Source organism: Maniola jurtina, chromosome 3, assembly GCF_905333055.1.
Source record: "Maniola jurtina chromosome 3, ilManJurt1.1, whole genome shotgun sequence".
NCBI lineage: Eukaryota > Metazoa > Arthropoda > Insecta > Lepidoptera > Nymphalidae > Maniola > Maniola jurtina.
The window spans coordinates 11,560,518-11,578,487 of NC_060031.1; the positions used below are offsets into that span (position 1 = coordinate 11,560,518).

Sequence of the window (17,970 nt, forward strand, 5' to 3'; positions counted from 1 at the left end):
AGTGTGCAGGCTAGAACACTCGCATCACCTCGCTTGGTATTAGAATTTGGAAGAGAAAAATGAAAAGAAATGAAAATGAAATGAAATCTCCAATTGAAAAATGTTAAAAGTAGCAATAATATGCCCCTCTCTACAACCCACCAACCAGTACAATAAAGTACAGATGCTATTGAGTTGCCCACTGAAACATGCATGTAAATTGTCCAGCACGTTGTACTTAAATGAAATTGAAATTCTTGTTTATTTGATTCAACCTAAGCAAACCTTTGGGTTTTAATTTCGTGAAAGGTTTTCAAGAAGTAGAATGGTTTAAAATAACCACTATCAATGTTTCAAATTTTATTATAGTTGAATTGTTTGCCTTTCACATTGAAATCTCATACTACAGATTACGTTATCCACAATAGCTTCTTAGTAACGAACTCCTTACAATGATGTACTGGATTCTGGATGCTGGAGCCACAGGAAATGTTTCAGGTGGTTTACTTTAGATTAGACTGTGAAATCTCATCCGAATGTTTTTCTTTGCTCGGACCAAATTGGCGACTTATTTTCACTGAGGCGGATGATCCTACATTTAGAAGCATTCTTATTGGGTTCCAATACCAATGTTTACCAAACTATACTAACGTATTTGTTTTGTGTTTAAGTACTTATAAAACGGATAACTACGTTTTGCAGTAAAATCCACAACTTGGAAAGAGATTATAGAAATCGACGGTATCGGCAAGGGTAATACACGTACCTACAGTTAAAGATATTGTAAGCGTAGGCCGAAAAGTTCCCACGTGTTCTCATAACAACGTTAACTGATGAGATAATTTTCGAGATAAGCGCGAACAACTTGGCATTGTTATGCTCGTAAGTATTAATATTACGCACGCTTTACAAGAACATAGGTGTAAATGTTTGCCGACATAATATAATGATGGCATCTGCTTTCATTACGAATACTTCTTATTAGGGAGAAAATCTGGAGGCGTATATAGCGTACATATTGTAAATGTAAGAGGTTACATGTCAGAATTTCCAACTCACTATTCAAAAGCCAAACCTCACATGATATAACTAGTATCTTGGGAAGCCAGCAGATTGTGATTTGATGTAGATAAATCTATTGAGGATCGTGCTTTGCTTCATCTAGATGCTCGCGATTCTAATTAGGATTTTGTTTTGCTTTGTGAATCTAAATAGAATAGTGCCGTGTAACATAATATATCCCTCAACGCAGGTACACGTAAAAGTTATGGATCTGTCGATGTGAAGTATATTAATAGAGCAAGATTGGCCGGTTTGTTTAATTTACGTAAATAAAGAAGCGGCAGTGGTATGTTATAAATTGGTGTTAGACATTTGTATCATCAAGGATTCACTAATATCAACTTCTGACACGAGATTTATTTTTTCTGCCTTCAACACCCTATCTAATACAAACTTCAAAAGATATGATTATGTAGATTCCTATGTGATATGGAAACACTAACAGATAAGGGACTGGAGCAATCGATGACATTATTTAGTACAAATAAAACCGATCTTCTGAAGATGTTGTGGTTTACAATAAAGTTATATCGATCCAAACACTAGGATCGAAATCCTTCAACTTCTGCGTCATAGTGGATATTTTGTCACTCCTTTTCATTATTAATTGCATGACGCTTGATTCTGGTATTTAGGTTTCTCAATATGCAAATACATAAGTACATGGGATACTTTAAAAAGTAAAAATTAAATACAGTAGTAAGTTACTTACGGCCGAATTCAAGCGAAACTTATTTACATTACCAACGCTTTTTGTCACCGAGGATGAGATAAGCGAAAAATTATATTCCATAGTAGACTCCCATTTTTCCATCCTGTTTTATTCGCATTAATTTTTAACCTCCGACCCAAAAAGAGGGGTGTTCTAAGTATGACGTGTGTATCTGTCTGTGGCATCGTAGCTCCTAAGCTAATGAACCGATTTTAATTTAGTTTTTTTTTTTGTTTGAAAGGTGGCGTGATCGAGAGTGTTCTTAGCTATAATCCAAGAAAATCGGTTCAGCCGTTTGAGAGTTATTAGCTCTTTTCTAGTTAGGGGACGATGGGGGAATTGCGGACACGGGGTAAATACGGACTAGCAGATATCTACTCAATCCCTTTCCCCCGTGCCCGTCCGCCACGATCACTAGTTACTTTCCGCCATCTTCAGTGCCAGGGAAACATTCGCGACGGAAGGCTGTGCACCATTTTTAAGGTAAATAAACTCAAGCGTTTTTGTGAGTTTTGATCTAATTTTTAGTGTTTACTATTTTGAGTGTTATGTCTGTAAAATAAGTGACAGTAAAAAGCTATATTTTCTATCGATTGCCTCGTTCATATAGAATAGATTACACAAATAACTTTCGATAAGAAATTTTGTTACCTACAAATTATTGCCAACTTTTTTTTTGGATCTGGTTGGGTTAATTGCGGACAAGCTCGTTGGGGTGAATACGAACGTCCGTAATTACCCCTGACTAGATAATTTGTTAAAAACTAAACCAATTTACTGTTCATTTTCAGATGCCTCGAAAGTAGGTATATCAGAAAAAAGAACGAACGTACACCATCGCAACCTTGCAAAAAGCCGTACAAGAAATAAAGGATGAACATATAACTTTTCGTCAGGCGGAAGAGAATACAGAATTCCGAAGTCTACACTTCTTGACAAAGTGAAAAAGGGCTGTTCCAAAAAGAGGCACAAAGTCAACTTTAGTAAAATTCAAGAATTCAAGAATAAAAAATTCAAGAAACACACGTCCGTATTAGCCCCAAGGGCTACGGGTAATTACGGACAGACAAGGTTTTGTTTTTCAATAAAAATTTGTAGTCGTTGATTGATCTCGTAGAATAATTAATGTTAATTTTGTACTTGAATAACTAAAGTTTTATAATTAATAAAGACTGATTGATTATTTCTAATAGTATGGGTTTTATACGTAATTTCCCTTCGGCGTCCGCAATTCCCCTATCGTCCCCTACTGTAACCTTCACTTGTCGGGGGTGTTATAAATTTTTAATTTACACTTGTTAATTTCAAATTTTATTCGGAGTGTAACTTCAACGTCGTTAATTTGTTTTTTGTTGTACTTTATGAACTTAATGTCACTTTATGATAGCTTGTCACAGATGGGCTTACTGACACTTTTGGCTAAATCTAAAACAGATTAAGTTCGTCGCAAAATGTTCTAAATAATGACATAAGCGAATATGTAAAGACAAAAGTGGATTGCGAATTGTTTTAATAATATTAAAGCTTCATTTATCGTTACACCAGAGCAACATTGCTTTGCAACATGCCACAGGACCACATGTAGTTCTTGACATCAAGATCGGGTGGATCTAGAATAATAATTTATGTTGCAATTAGTTCCACCATACGGCGTTTACCAATTGTATCTACTGTACAATTTCTTTACTATACTTTACATTAGATTGGACCAGTATTCGACGTTATGCAGAGATATGAGTGTTTACAGAATTTGTAATAAGTTCTTCAAAAGCGGCCCGAAAAATAAAAGCAAAAAATTTGACCTTAAGTATTTCAAATTAGTGTTCACAATCGTTAATAAACTTTATATTAAAGTGTTAAGGTTAATAATAAACTGAAGCAATGCACAATGTGTGCAAACCTGGCCACTTCAGCGATGACAGTTCGCTGGTGATTTGTCATCTACCTATTAATAATAATTATTCTATATCAATGATGTTATGTCTACTATACTTTACATTAGATTGGACCAGTGTTCTACGTTAGGTGACTAGTGACTGAAAATAGAATTAGAGCAAACTATTCCAGAGGTTAAATTTATCGAAACAGCGTGCGACTCGGAAATTGGAACTCGACGGCAACACCAAGTTGTGTCGAAAAGCAAATATTTAAGTTAAATAAAATGATTTTTGTAATGCCTCCTATATAATATATTATGTTTTGCCACAGCTATCGATACACGATGTCTAGGAGCTATTCATACTTAATACTATAAACGCGAAAGTGTGTCTGCCTGTGTGTTTGCAAGCTTTTCCCGGCCCAACAGTTTAACGGATTTTGATGTTTGGTACTGAGTTAACTTACATCCCGGGGACGGACATAGGCTATTTTTAATCTCAGAAAATCAAAGAATTCACACGGGATTCTTAAAGGTCCATCCGTTTTAACCGATTTATATGAAATATGGACAATGGTAGCTAGCGTCCCGGAAATTGACATAGGCAACTTTTTATCCCGGAAAAGCTCCGAAGAGTTCCGAAGGGATTTTTTATAAAAACCTAAATCCAAGCAGACGAAGTCGCGGGCACCATCTAGTTCTTAATATGCCGCCTTATCAATCATGTAAGCCTGGTAAGCCTGTCTTTCAAAAACATGAGATATTCCCGGGTATTCTATGTATGTACATTTTACAAGTTACAAAGTTTGTTAAACCGAACTTACACCTTTTCAAAACTCTGCATGATAATGTTCGAAAAAGTGGACTGAGAAATCAATATAAATTAGTGTTTGATAAGATCTACAAAACAGCACTAGGTTATACCAGAAAAATTGTTACGCTGTGTACATAAAGTATTGTTTTTAGTAGAACTATTGAGGTTGTTAAAGCCACTAATTCCTAAGCTTTCTTATAATTTCAATAATTAATCCTTTACATTGTATGTAATAAGATTTCTTTTTCATTATGTCTAAAACACTTGACTTATTGAAATCAGTCAAGTCTAGTGAGTTGCTGTTGTCGATTTTCAGGTTGAGATCTATAGCACAGTCTATAGAGCGCACTTAGACTTTGCTCAGATTTAAGACTGTTAAAACGAGACAGCATTATATTGCCGACATAAATCTATCCCGTTTTAACCGAAACTTAAGTCTAAGCAAACTCAAAGTACCTACGCTCTATAGATTTCGGCGTCAGAGTCCACCAACTTGCTAACGCGAAAGTTGGCCTGTCTCCCATTACCAGACAAACAAAGACAAATGGCGCCCTAATTAGGATTAAATAAATGAAAATAGCATACATACTTAATATTATGAGTTTGGGATAGGTACTTGGACTAGATAAAAGTAATTAGTAATTACATTGAGTGCAAAAGTTTATCGTCTGTAATTAGTTACTAAGCGAAAGTTCAGAACAAACACGATATCCACATATAGCATTCAGAGGAAGTATAGATTCACAGAAAGCTGATTTCCGTTGTGACGAATAACAGATACCGTTGCGATGACACTTCCGAGCCATGTGTCTTTGTTCTGGTAAATCCAAGAATAATTGTGTTAACATTGGCGGTATATGTAAAATGCAAATATTTTACAGGGGTGTTTATTAAACAACGTTAATTTCAGAAGGACCTTATCGTCGCTGCGTATGAAAATTCTGTTGTGTGGAAAATCACAAGTTTTCAGGAGACTTAAATTTGAGTTTTTTGAAAAAATTGCATTACTTTTAGATTAAAATTACATAGCTAGAAATGTTGTCTCTTGTTGTACACATGCTAAAGAATGGGTTTCTGCATGCACACGCGCCTTCTAAAATTGTATAAAACGACATCAAAAATGAAATTATAAAAAAACTCACAGCAACCTTTTCATGTGATGTTATGTAAATTTTGATGTGTCAAAATCAAATCCGTAAGTAAAAAAAGGTGGATAGGAATAATTTTGAATATGAAATTGTACCTTTCAGAGATACATATTTTAGAACGGCGTGTGTTCAAATTTATAGCTGGGTACAATGATGACGACTGTATAACCAACGTGCGAAAGGAATATTTTATGAAGACCTTTCACACATTGTTCATAATGGATAAGGTAGCTGAAGGGACAACAAACTTTAGGAGTAAAAGGGAATTTACATTCCACAAGAGGGAAAAGGCTATGGTTTATTGAACTAATAAATAAATAATACTTACATCTTAAAAAAGTGTAGTCCATAAACATTTTTGATATTTTACTTTAAACTTACATAGGTAAGTAACAAAATATGGTGATAACAATAGTCATGCCCAATTTAAATAACCACGTTTCCGCGAACATACGAGTGTATATGAATTTTATCAACGAATACTGCCTAACTATAGTTAGTAGTTACTGATAAAATAACGATAAATCTATGAATTAATTTGGCCACTAGCAACTAAACCGATGACCTCGGGGAAACCCGTCGAGTGGAGGCTTGAATTGGACCGCTGCCAGGAGCATTAACACAAATATTGTGGTAAGTTGGACATTGTACAAGAGTGTGCTACTAATGTCTGTTTGAACCCACCAGACGACGCTAGTCTAGTATGAAATGCACTACTTTTAAGCCATTGTCTACATTTGGCCGTCGAATATGGCCCGAACCAAGGCTAAGAAGTATTCCGCAGACGATAAAACTTTATAGGGCACATTTAAGACATATATAGGTTAGAATACAGAATATACAGACACAGGCTGTTAACAAGAGAAACTAAGTAACTAGCCAAACACGGCAGTAAAGACAGTCAATACAACTGCCGACTGTTGATGTATAAACGGAGTAACAATCCCCCAAACCCTAGGGAGTAAATGCACAATATCTAAAGGAGGGAAAAGTAAGACAACCTTTTCTGACAAAAGTGAATTTCAGGCAATGGCGATCACAATAACTAGAGCAAATGGATCAGTGCGTGGGGTGTATTAGCATAACATAATGTGCAATAACATGCGGCAAATAGCAGTAATAAATTTTAGGAATTCACAGCGATATCGATTTGTAAAGGCTTTACAATTCACATTCAGAATCGTGATTGCGTCAACCGGTGCTAAATCGCGTTAACGCTGCGATTCTATAGATGTTTAATGATCAATCGCGCAAGCTTTACTCAGCAATATCACTGGCAATATCATAGCATTCTATAAGTATCTGGCAATATAGTAGGGAGAAGTTGTCTATTTTCATTTTCAGCTAGACGTACCTAAATCTCTCTGACAATGCAGTAATTCCGACGTTTGTGCACTCCAGCAAACATAAACAGACGGTGATTACATCGCTCTTTCTCCAAGACAAGAAAAGTCAAGTCACTGCAAAAATTATATTTTAGCGTAGGTACGAAGTTACTCTTACTAAAAGGCTCAAACAACGAAAAGAATGGGATACAAAAGAGAAAGTGTATGTTTAATTCAACGCATTATTTTAAATATAACTGCTCCTACTATACCTACTTATAAAGTAATAAAGGTTAACAATCAATTCAATAATATAGGTGCTAAGTAATCTTCATTCCAATTAGTTCGAAAAGCTTCGACACGATTTAATATCATGAAGCTATATTTATTATGTAATTTAATCAATCGTCAAAAGAACATCGTCCGATATGGAAATAAAAAACAACAGAAATTAAATTAATCACGAAAAGCCATTCAGTCAATCGGCAAAAGCCCAACCTCGATTTAATGAATTTTAATTCCCTGCAGATTACAGGTATTGATGGATTCAGCCAAAAACACGACCTGTTTTTCCCCCTCTTGATTTCCAAGTGTAACGTTGTTAAACAATTGTAAAACAGTACATTCAGCGGATTCGTTCCCAGACATGAATAAGTAATAACCGAAACGTCCTCGTCTTACTGAATAACAATACAAGGATTTTTTATAATTACTTTAATTCGAAGTTTGACCAGCAGTTAATAGAAATGTAGCTCTATTTGTGCTTTGGGTATATAAAATGTTTGCCTATGTAGTATAGTAGGTACCTACTTAATATAGTAATTACATTTTTCTTTTTCACCATTTGAAAGGTTCATTATTCTAGATGAAGGCCACTACCCATATTATAAATGCGTTAGTTTGTTTGTTGGTTTGTTCTTCAATCACGTCGCAAGGGAGCAACGGACCGACGTGATTTTTTGCATGGGTATAGTTAAAGACCTGGAGAGTGTCAGGCTGCTTTTTATCGCGGCAAATCAAAGAGTTCCTACGGGACTTTTTAAAACCTAAATCCATGCGGACGAAGTCGCGGGGGGCATCAGCTAGTTGGCTATATACCTTAACCTATCCCATGTTCTTCAACCCGGGCGAAGTCGGGGCAGGCCGCCACTAAGTAATATTAATAAGATAAATTACAACTGGCTACTAATCAGATTCAGAAGGCCAAAATATTTAAAACCTCTGCTGAACTATCATCATCATCATGATAAACCCATTGCCGGCTCACTTGAGCACAGATCTCCTCTCAAAATGAGAAGGGTTTGGTCATAATCTACCACACTGGCCTAGCTGGTAGATCGACAGATTTCACACACCTTTGAGAACTCTCAGATTCATATATTTGCAGGGTTCCTCCCAATGTTTCCATTCACCTGTTAAACTATAACATACGTTTATCTATAAAAAATTACTGAAAGAGCATCACGCAAACATTAATCCACTCGAGACAAGACATCTAAATATAGACTCGACGCAAGACGTGAATCAGCTGATCTCAAGAGCATGACGTTGAGGCTTCACAATGGGGCCTTACTAAAGCCCCTCCCCACATCTCTACGGCCCGTATGAGCGCCATAGAGGATGTTAGATAAATAGGGAAAACCTATTTTAATGCTAGATGAGGCCCGCGACTTCTTCCGCGTATACCTAAATGAAATGAAATGAAATGAAAATTTATTTCACAAATTTAGATATACGCATTTCATGGAGTCCACTTATCAATTTGAAATACACTTATCAATTTGAAAATTCCGTGGAAACTCTTTGATTTTCCAGATAAACAGTTACCTATGTCTATTTTCGGGACGCAAGTTACCCCTGTGCCAAATTACATATAAATCGGTTGATTTTCCGGGACAAAAAGTAGCCTATGTCCCTCCCCGGGATAAGATAACTCTGTACTTTTCATCAAAATCGGTTAAACTATTAGGCAGACACGCTTTCGCAATTAGGCATAATATTAGAATGGATAAGTAAGCCTAGTATATCGCCTGGGTGTTTCTTTTTAGAATTCCGTACCCAAAGGGTAAAAACGGAGCCTTATCAATGTCACTCTGCTCTCAGGTCGGCGCTCATGACGTGACGTCCAGCGAACGCTTTCTTGTCTCGGGAACTAGCTCCTAGGACGGCAATGAAACGAAGTAACTTTATACTTCAAATATTCACTTAATCATTGCAAAACTTAAATTAGTTTCTAGTTTCTACTATCGCTTTGAAAATTTATGACGGTTTAAAATAGCTTGTACCGGAACAGCCTTAGAACGGTTTCAATTGTCAAGAACAAAGCTAAATATCAACAGCGGAAGAAATGTAGGCATACAAAAACGTCCTTGTCCTTATATTATAACAAGTCAGCCGTAATACAAAGTTGGGTAAGTGCTTCATAGTACTTAGCTGAAAATGTCTCTTAGGTATTCGTTTCCTCAACTTTGATTCAGAATGTCTTGCGCATGTTTTTGGAAATTGTCATCAGTGGGACAAAATTGCACCAAAGCACATTATGCGGTGCGCCGTGCAGCCCACTAGTAGAGCATACAAAGCGATTTGTATCGTATGAGCTCTTAGCATAAGTAAATAAAGAAATGATTTTAGATGAGATTCCCGTTTGGATTAGGAATTCAAAGACCACAAAGCCGAAAGGGAATTACTTAATTCTTTGAAAGTAGCTTAGGGTGTCGCATTTACGTCTGCGGTAGTGTGTGGGCGGATTTATAATCGTGAATTTCTCGGAAACTCTATCGAATTATAGAACACCTGTGTATAAAATGTACAGAATAAGTAAAAAACTAGAGGTCTAGTAAGGTAGTTTTGATGATGAAAACTAAAACTAGTGTTAAAACTTAGCCATGTTTTTAGGCGATAACTCAAAAAGTTAGTTTGGGGGTTAGCGGCTTTTTTGCAAAAGGATGAAAACGCCAAGTGGTCTAACAGGTCGAATCCGAAAAAGCTGCATCAATCATTATACCATCTCAAATGCCGTGATTGGCTGAATTTATGGTCTTTTTGGTGCAACAATGTATTTTAGCAAACAGCAACAATCGTAACTGGTCACACTTGTATCTGTCAAACTACCGCGGTACTTTGATTGTACAAGGCCCTTTTAAAACTCACGTTTTGTTATGTATGACGTTACGTTTCACCCCACGCACCGCACTAAATAGCGGCGAGTTTAAAAATCAATTACTACGTTGAAAACAGTTTGCGATTTGTATCGTTAAACGAACGGTGATTAAAAGCGAGATCGATGATGCAAGTATGACGGATGTTTATGAGTCAAGTTGCGCGAAGGCCGCGCGCCGGATACCGATACCGTCAGCTGATAAAGCGTAACCAGCGTAGCACCGACAAGTAGTATCGTAAATCTCGAGTTAAATAATATGATTTCAGGTACAATGAGCTATAACCGAAAGCAGCAGCGTCAGACTGGGGCGGCATCAGTGAATGAAGCTTGTGGTGCTGTTATGGTTTATTCTAATATTTCTTTTTTGTTGTTTTAAGGTTCCACACCTCAAATGGAAAAAAGGAACCCTTATAGGATCACTTTGTTGTCTGTCTGTCTGTCTGTCGTGTATGTCAAGAAAACCTATAGTGTACTACCTGTTAACCTAGACACATGAAAGAAAAATTTCGGAAACTGTGAATTTGTGGTTACATCACAAAAAAAAATCTATTCATGAACATGTTATATAATAAAAAAAGTAAGTTGTTTTATCTGGTACAGAACCCTTCGTGTGTGAGCCAGACTCGTACTTAACCGGTTTTTTTAGGGGCGTCGAATAGGCGCGATTTGTGAAAGTGAATAGGACCTTTAAGGTACTCTAATGCAATTCAGATAAAAAGTAAAAAAAACCTGAACTATGCTTACTGATATTATATAAAAAAAAATCATTGACTTTGCAGATAGGATCCACAAACCACACCACAAACAGGCTTTTAGTAACTGAAATGACTTCAGCTTGATTTGTGTATGTAGGTAAGATAGCTTGGATGCTTTTTATTTTAAAACTATAAAAGTACAAAAACTTTAATGTTTCAACAAAAACATGCTTTTTGGGCTTTTAATCAAAATTACTCTTGAAATGGCGACACAATTGGATACAATTTCCTTGGAAGAAAAAATTCCAAGCATGGCTTTGAAAATATCTACGAACATTGCTTTTCCCAGTACACTATGGTGGATAAGTCTGTTCTTCTCATATTTTTTGCTTGTTCCTGACCTTTTAATTCTGTGACAGCAGGGGCCGTACTACCACTGCTAAAAGTAATAATGTTTCAATATTGTTTTGACAATTTCATACAAGTTTTATATGAAAATGTCAAAACAATATTAAAACATTACTACTTCAAGCAATGGTAGTAAGGCCCCAGGTCGCCGATTTTTAACAACTCAAATAAAAATAATTCAAGAAAACACTTCTACCTTCCTTAGTTTTTCAGCAGCTAATGTGCAGTGATTTTTCACTAGACCTCTACGCTGACAAGCGCACTCTAGTTTACCACTTCTATACCTATTTTCAGTTCTGTAGTGATTTCTATATTTTATAGAACATTTTCATTAAAAATTAAACTTTATTAGTCCGCATAAAGGAGCATTTCAAAAAATTCACCTTGTGGTCAATGAGTTTTTTAAATTAAATCTTCATATAATTTTATTTCATTCCATTTTTTCCTTATATGGAATAACGATACAACAACTACGACTATGGGAGCCAAATTAGTTACATGACAAGCACAGAAAAAATAGTCACTTTTTTCATATGCAAGGTATATTTTCTGTATTATGTTCCTATGTAAACTAAATTCTTGGGAAGTTTTAACAAAAAGTGTGCACAATCTGATTCTAAGCATTCAATAAGAATGTCAAAATGGAAAAACCCTCTGGGGTATAGTCATACTGTCCACCTACACATTTGATGACTAATGCTAACTTCCATTAGGATAAACTTCTAATGTGTAAGAAAAAAGGTTTAAATTTAGCACTGGAGCAGTCTTATGAGTGATATTCCACTTCTGAGAAAAAATACAGGTTAGATAATGTTAGGCCAAGATGAAGCTTAAGGCTCTGTTTGGTACTGATTTGATACTGGGTAATACAACAGACATAAGTTTCTTGAATGCAGATTGTTGGAGATTTGTGTCAAGACTCTGGAACGCAACAAATTGTCGCGCTTCAATGACAGACCGACCACTATCATTCAGCAGAAGTCGCGGGTGGGGCGACTAGAAAAAGAAATCTTGTGAGCTACCTCACTTCTTAACGCCTCTGGGCTTCTGAATACATAAATGCAGAGGTACATAGGCACATAGACGCAAGATATACCTAAACACAGCCACCTCTTTGTCAATTCGAGGTCATCGGAAAACCATTGGTTATATTAGGAGATGAAGAGTAAAGGAGAGGCTTACCGCTTGGAGCGCCGCTAACCTGTCCTTCGTCATCCTTTATAGAAAATCACACACCAAATAAACGTTTTATCTCGTTACACAATCCCATTCACAGATATTTTTTTAACAAACGTCACTATAATAAAGGACACGAACACTAGTTCACTTCACTCCAAAAATCGATACAACGAACGAACCATACGAACGAAACTTCCATCCGTCAGTCTAGTAGAGATAAAATGTCACAGACTAGTTCTCAAAATGTAAACAGTAAGTTGCAGATGGCGCGGCCGACGCATATGACGTCAGAACTTAGAACAGAAGCAGAATACTACCATGGATGTGGGTGGGTAAATACATCCATGGGGTAATTACATTCCACGGTTTTAGAAAATGCGTGTAACATTAGCATTAAAAAAAAGATTCCGATTTGAGATTGCGATTGAAAGATTGAGAACCTCCTCCTTTTTTGAAATCAATTATTAAGATTTGACGAGTCGCTTGAGTTGTAACTATTATATTATTAGTCTAGTCTAATATTATAAACAGTTAAAGTTTGAAAGTTTCTTTGAATGAAGTAATCTCTGGAATTACTGAACTGATACTGAATTTTATTCTTCTTATTTTCTCAGAAGAACAATGTTCACTTATATGAGAATAATTCTAAATATAAATATAGAAAAAACATAATCGGTGTAATAATAAATTAATAATATAATAATAAAATGTATCGTTGGTAGCGGTGGTAGTTAGTTATACAAATTTTAATTATTTTTCTTTAACCAAACAGTAACCAAAGGGTAAATGTTAAAAAGAGCGGTAGATTTAAAATAGAGAAATAAATTAAGTAACCATACGTAATAACTACGTAAATTATTCTGTGGTTTAGGTACTCATATCCGTAAAACCGTGGTACTCTCTCTAGGTACGCATTATAACATATTGGTCTGTAATTGTCAGTTTCTATCATTTTGTATTTTATTTATTTGAAAACTTTTAATAATTAAAAATTTAGTTTAAATTAAGATTGATAAATTAAATTTAATTAATTAAAAAGTTAGTGATTTTAAAAATATAGTAAATTCATCGTATAAGTTGTTTTGTAATTTAAAATATAGTTGTTGATATGACTACTTCAGTAAATGCGCCTGTCGTTGTCAAAGATTTCTTCCGTTTAGTCAAGTGACGCCATTGTGAGCCGTAACGACTTTTAAGAGCATAGAGTTTAATCTCTAATTACTTAAATAATCTTGGTAAATTGTGATTTTATATACAATGAACTTGTTCTATTCGTTATGCGCTTTCTAAATCGCTTTATATTTTCAACAAAGATTGTGTAGATCGTGAGTAATAACTGTTTAACTTCGGTACCACTGAGCTAAATTCCTGTGAGGATAGTTGAGCGCCATTCGGGCTAAACTTAAAACAAATATTCGAGCAGCCAGTGGAAGATTACGATGGAAAACGTTTAATTATTTACAATATACGTTTCGGATATATCTAAAACAGCGGAATTGTTAATTAGCAGTACAGCGAAATTTATTGTGAACCTGCATAAGTGGTGCGTCATGAGTGCATGACAATAGAAACATTATTTTACATGTTGCAACGTTTGTTTTCAGATAAAGAATAATAAAAACAATATTAAAATGGCAGATGACATGCCCACATTTAAATGCGTGCTGGTCGGCGACGGCGGTACTGGCAAAACCACATTCGTGAAACGACATTTGACTGGAGAGTTCGAGAAAAGATACGTCGCAACTCTCGGGGTGGAAGTCCATCCTCTAGTCTTCCACACGAATCGTGGCCCTATCAGATTCAATGTTTGGGACACGGCAGGGCAAGAGAAGTTTGGAGGTTTGAGAGACGGTTACTATATTCAGGGTCAGTGTGCGATCATAATGTTCGACGTAACCTCTCGTGTCACTTACAAGAATGTACCCAACTGGCACAGGGATTTGGTGCGAGTGTGTGAAGGTATTCCCATCGTACTTTGTGGAAACAAAGTTGACATCAAGGATAGGAAAGTCAAAGCGAAAACTATCGTTTTTCACAGGAAAAAGAACCTCCAGGTAATTATGTGTACTTTAAGCTTTATTATATTTTTGAAGTGAAGTGTCTGACTGAGTCTGAACTCTGAATTGAAGTTATGAGAATTTCTTCATGTTTATTGTTCGTTTTTTTTTTTTAATTTCTATATGATAATAGTATCTTGAGCTAGCCACTAATGCTAAAATTAGCACTATAAACTAGCATAGAATTGAGTAGCATTTTTGTTTATAAGCCACTGTGGTTTGCAGCTAGCAATATACAAGGATTTGAAAATCATTCATTTTCTTACATTACTGTTGCCATATTTTATATTTTGTTTAGTGAATTCCACAATATTTTGACAAAGCTTTGTTATCTAATTCATCACAAAGCTAATTATCAAAATATTACAAACATGAAGTCTTCATTTGGGGACTTTGTCTGTGTTGGTGTTAGCTGGCGGGCGTGCTCTGCCATTTTGGAGTATTTTTTTTTATAAAACTGACTGGAAAGCGCTCTAAGGGGGTGCCGTGCATATGTCGGCAAGTGCCGGCACAGAAGGGGTCCATACTTGTATAGTTTAACTAACTTGTTACAAATAACTACAAACTTGACATTGGCTAATCTTTGTAAAGCCAGATGAGAGAAAAAAAAGTCTTCATTTGTGACTATTTTTTGTAAATTTTGTTGATGTGACTTAGTTGTACTATATATTTATTTACTGGATAGCTACAATCATATTTGTCTGATTTGCATTGCCATCAATCCTGAAAGCTCCCATATACTTCTATCTATTATACATAATAGCTAAAAGTAAACTAATATATTTTAGTTCAGATTAGTGAATCTGAACTAAAATATATTGGTATCCCTTTCATAAGCCTCTGGCTCTCTGTGGAAAAGCGTCTGTTATTTAAACCAAAATATACAACAATGCTAATTTAGTTTTGCTAATAACAGAATTTCAGATATTGTTCAACTAAACAATCTTCAAACAATAAAATTTATCTTTTCAGTATTATGACATCTCAGCCAAGTCAAATTACAACTTTGAAAAACCTTTCCTGTGGCTGGCAAGAAAGCTGATTGGTGATGGTAATCTAGAGTTTGTTGCTATGCCTGCTCTCGTACCACCCGAAGTCACCATGGACCCACAATGGCAGAACCAAATTGAAAAGGATCTCAAAGAAGCTCAGGACACTGCTCTCCCGGAGGAAGATGAAGACTTGTAAATAACTATTATGTATAGCATTATGTTACGTCTCTAGAGGAACATTTGGAATCTTATATAACACAAAAATAAAAATAAAATTCCTTGTGTGCTCTTTGGAAAAGTGATGGAAGTATTTAGAATGTAATGTTAAGCTAAAAATTCTCATTAAAATTTTGTTCAATAAATTCGAATTGAATTTCATTTTTTTGATAAATTTCCATTCTATTAGGTTGCAATTGGTTTGTACATTGATGTAATGTGGTAAATTAAATAATTACTTTTATCAGTTCATGTAACTTTGATCAATAGCTTCAACACTAATAATTTAAATGTTCTTAGTTCAATGTCATATAGTACCATATTATATGCACCCTCATCTTGTGAGAGCTTTGTAATGTCATGTCTGTATAATGTATACAACTGATATACATATTTCGTAAATTGGTTTAATTAAGATCTACTGTAGAGTATTATTTTTGTAAAAAATTGTTTTAAGCCGATCGATTGCAGTTTGCACATCTAGTAATGTGCACATTTCTTCAGCTTGTCTCTTTGCGTAGGTTCCTACTGAATAATTAATTAAAGATGCAATGAAGATCTGCTTAAAACAAGCTTTTGTCTGGTCAAATTATGACTACATGCTTTATCATGAAACATGTTTTACATACTTTTATTTAAAAACAATCACAATATTGTCCAGTGATTAATACTGAATATTGTAATTTACTGTCTGAAGTTAAGGTGACATCAGATGGTTTATTTCTTGTTCATTTCTGTTTTTCATTTTGCATCCTAAAGGGAGGGGGAAGACAGTAAACTGTCTGAGCACAAAATGAATCAAAAAGACTAACATTTCACTCGCGATGCGAATGAACGAAAAATGAAACGTCTGAATACATCGGGAGAACTTTCACACAAGCTCGACCAATTTATCTTGTGACCTATAGTGGACGCGCGTAGGAAAATATTATTTTGTCAGTATAAGCGATAAAATTATATTCAAATAGAAAATACGCTTCTGTTTTTATAGTTCATTTCCTTCTTTTTGTCAATTCTTAGATCATAATTTGTACTACCAATGATCTTGGTGCACACAACTTCGTTTGAAGACGTATTCAAGAACAGTAGCCAGGTCAAGTTAGCTCAAGAAGTAGGAGGTTACAATAATTTGCATAGAGCTGAAAAACAACGCAATAAGCTATGAATGTTGGGAACACCGTTATAAATGAATTGTGATAAGTCCTCACTCCGGATCAACCCATTTGCAAAAAAACTATTCAAAGTCAAAGTTAACAAAAATGGGGTTTTTGCATTTTTCAGCTAATCTGTATTTTTTATCTTAAAATACTATGTAATACTACAACTATTTTTAAATCAAATTTAATAAAAGTTGACATATTTATATTCGCAACAATAAATTTTGAAACATTTTTATACATAATTGCATGATCCACAATTTTTGTCTGACCTATTATATTATAGAACTTGCTGTTCAGCTGGAAAATGCAATAACCCTATTTTTGTAAACTTTGACCTTTAATAAAAAAAATGCAAATTCGGGCTCAATGGGGACTTTCACAATTAATTTATAATGGTGTTATCCCAACATTTGTACTTACTAACTTTTAACTCTATGCGAATTCTTGTAACCCCGAATGTCTATTTTGACTGGACTTTAAAAAGAGCCGATGAAGGGGTCATTTTGTCTGCCTGACCTGTGAACAACGTAGAATGAAACAAATAATTACTCGCAAAATGAACCATCTGATATCTCCTTTAGTAAGATGTAGAGGATTCACAATCTGGCGATACTTTTTGAAATAAAGTTAATTTCATGTAAATGATTTTGTTTCATTTTATATATTTACCTGTTGTTTAGTCGTGACTTGTGTTATGTGTACTATCTTTGCAAATGAGGAGTTTTGGGTTCGATTCCCATGTTTATGTAATACGTAATACCTAATAGAGCCAGCGCGTGCCAGTTTCATTATTTTATTTTATAAAAGCTGCAGGTTTTCTTGCCAGTTATACGACAGACCACAAAGTGATCCTATAAGGGTTCCTTTTGAGATACGGAACCCTAAAAATACAAATTTCACCCGATGACGGACGTTATGTTGCATAGAACAAACTACTACCCACCTTGAAAGGTATTAATATTTTTAATGATGTGGTGATCAAGGTCCGATCTGCGCTTCATAAAAAAACCGGCCAAGTGCGAGTCGGACTCGCTCACCGAGGGTTCCGTACTCGGGTATTTTTCGACATTTTGCACAATAAATCAAAAACTATTATACATAAAAATAAATAAAAATCTGTTTTAGGATGTACAGGTAAATCCCTTTCATATGATACCCCACTTGGTATAGTTATCTTACTTTGA

General features: G+C 35.2%; 2 protein-coding genes across 10 annotated transcripts in view; one reads left to right on the plus strand and one right to left on the minus strand.

Annotated features, from left to right (window-relative positions):
- LOC123880795 (syntaxin-1A) overlaps window positions 1–12,600 on the minus strand; it is a 79,391-nt gene extending 66,791 nt beyond the window's left edge. For 4 of the 8 annotated variants that reach the window (XM_045929096.1, XM_045929098.1, XM_045929095.1 and 1 more), the window contains exon 1: window positions 12,362–12,598. In XM_045929096.1, coding sequence (XP_045785052.1) covers window positions 12,362–12,394 — 33 coding nt within the window. In that variant the 5' untranslated portion in view covers window positions 12,395–12,598. Of the gene's footprint in view, window positions 1–12,361 lie in introns of all 8 variants that reach the window. The other 4 variants (XM_045929094.1, XM_045929099.1, XM_045929097.1 and 1 more) reach the window with 2 other exon arrangements.
- Window positions 12,601–13,438: 838 nt separating this feature from the next.
- LOC123880796 (GTP-binding nuclear protein Ran) lies at window positions 13,439–17,428 on the plus strand. 2 transcript variants are annotated; one of them, XM_045929104.1, is made up of 3 exons: window positions 13,439–13,593; window positions 13,963–14,415; window positions 15,391–17,428. In XM_045929104.1, the coding sequence occupies exons 2-3, from the start codon at window positions 13,990–13,992 to the stop codon at window positions 15,604–15,606; spliced, it is 642 nt and encodes a 213-aa protein (XP_045785060.1). In that variant the 5' UTR covers window positions 13,439–13,593; window positions 13,963–13,989; the 3' UTR covers window positions 15,607–17,428. The 2 variants fall into 2 exon arrangements, with proteins under 2 accessions (XP_045785060.1, XP_045785061.1); XM_045929105.1 differs by having other exon boundaries at window positions 13,503–13,683.
- Window positions 17,429–17,970: the final 542 nt, after the last annotated feature.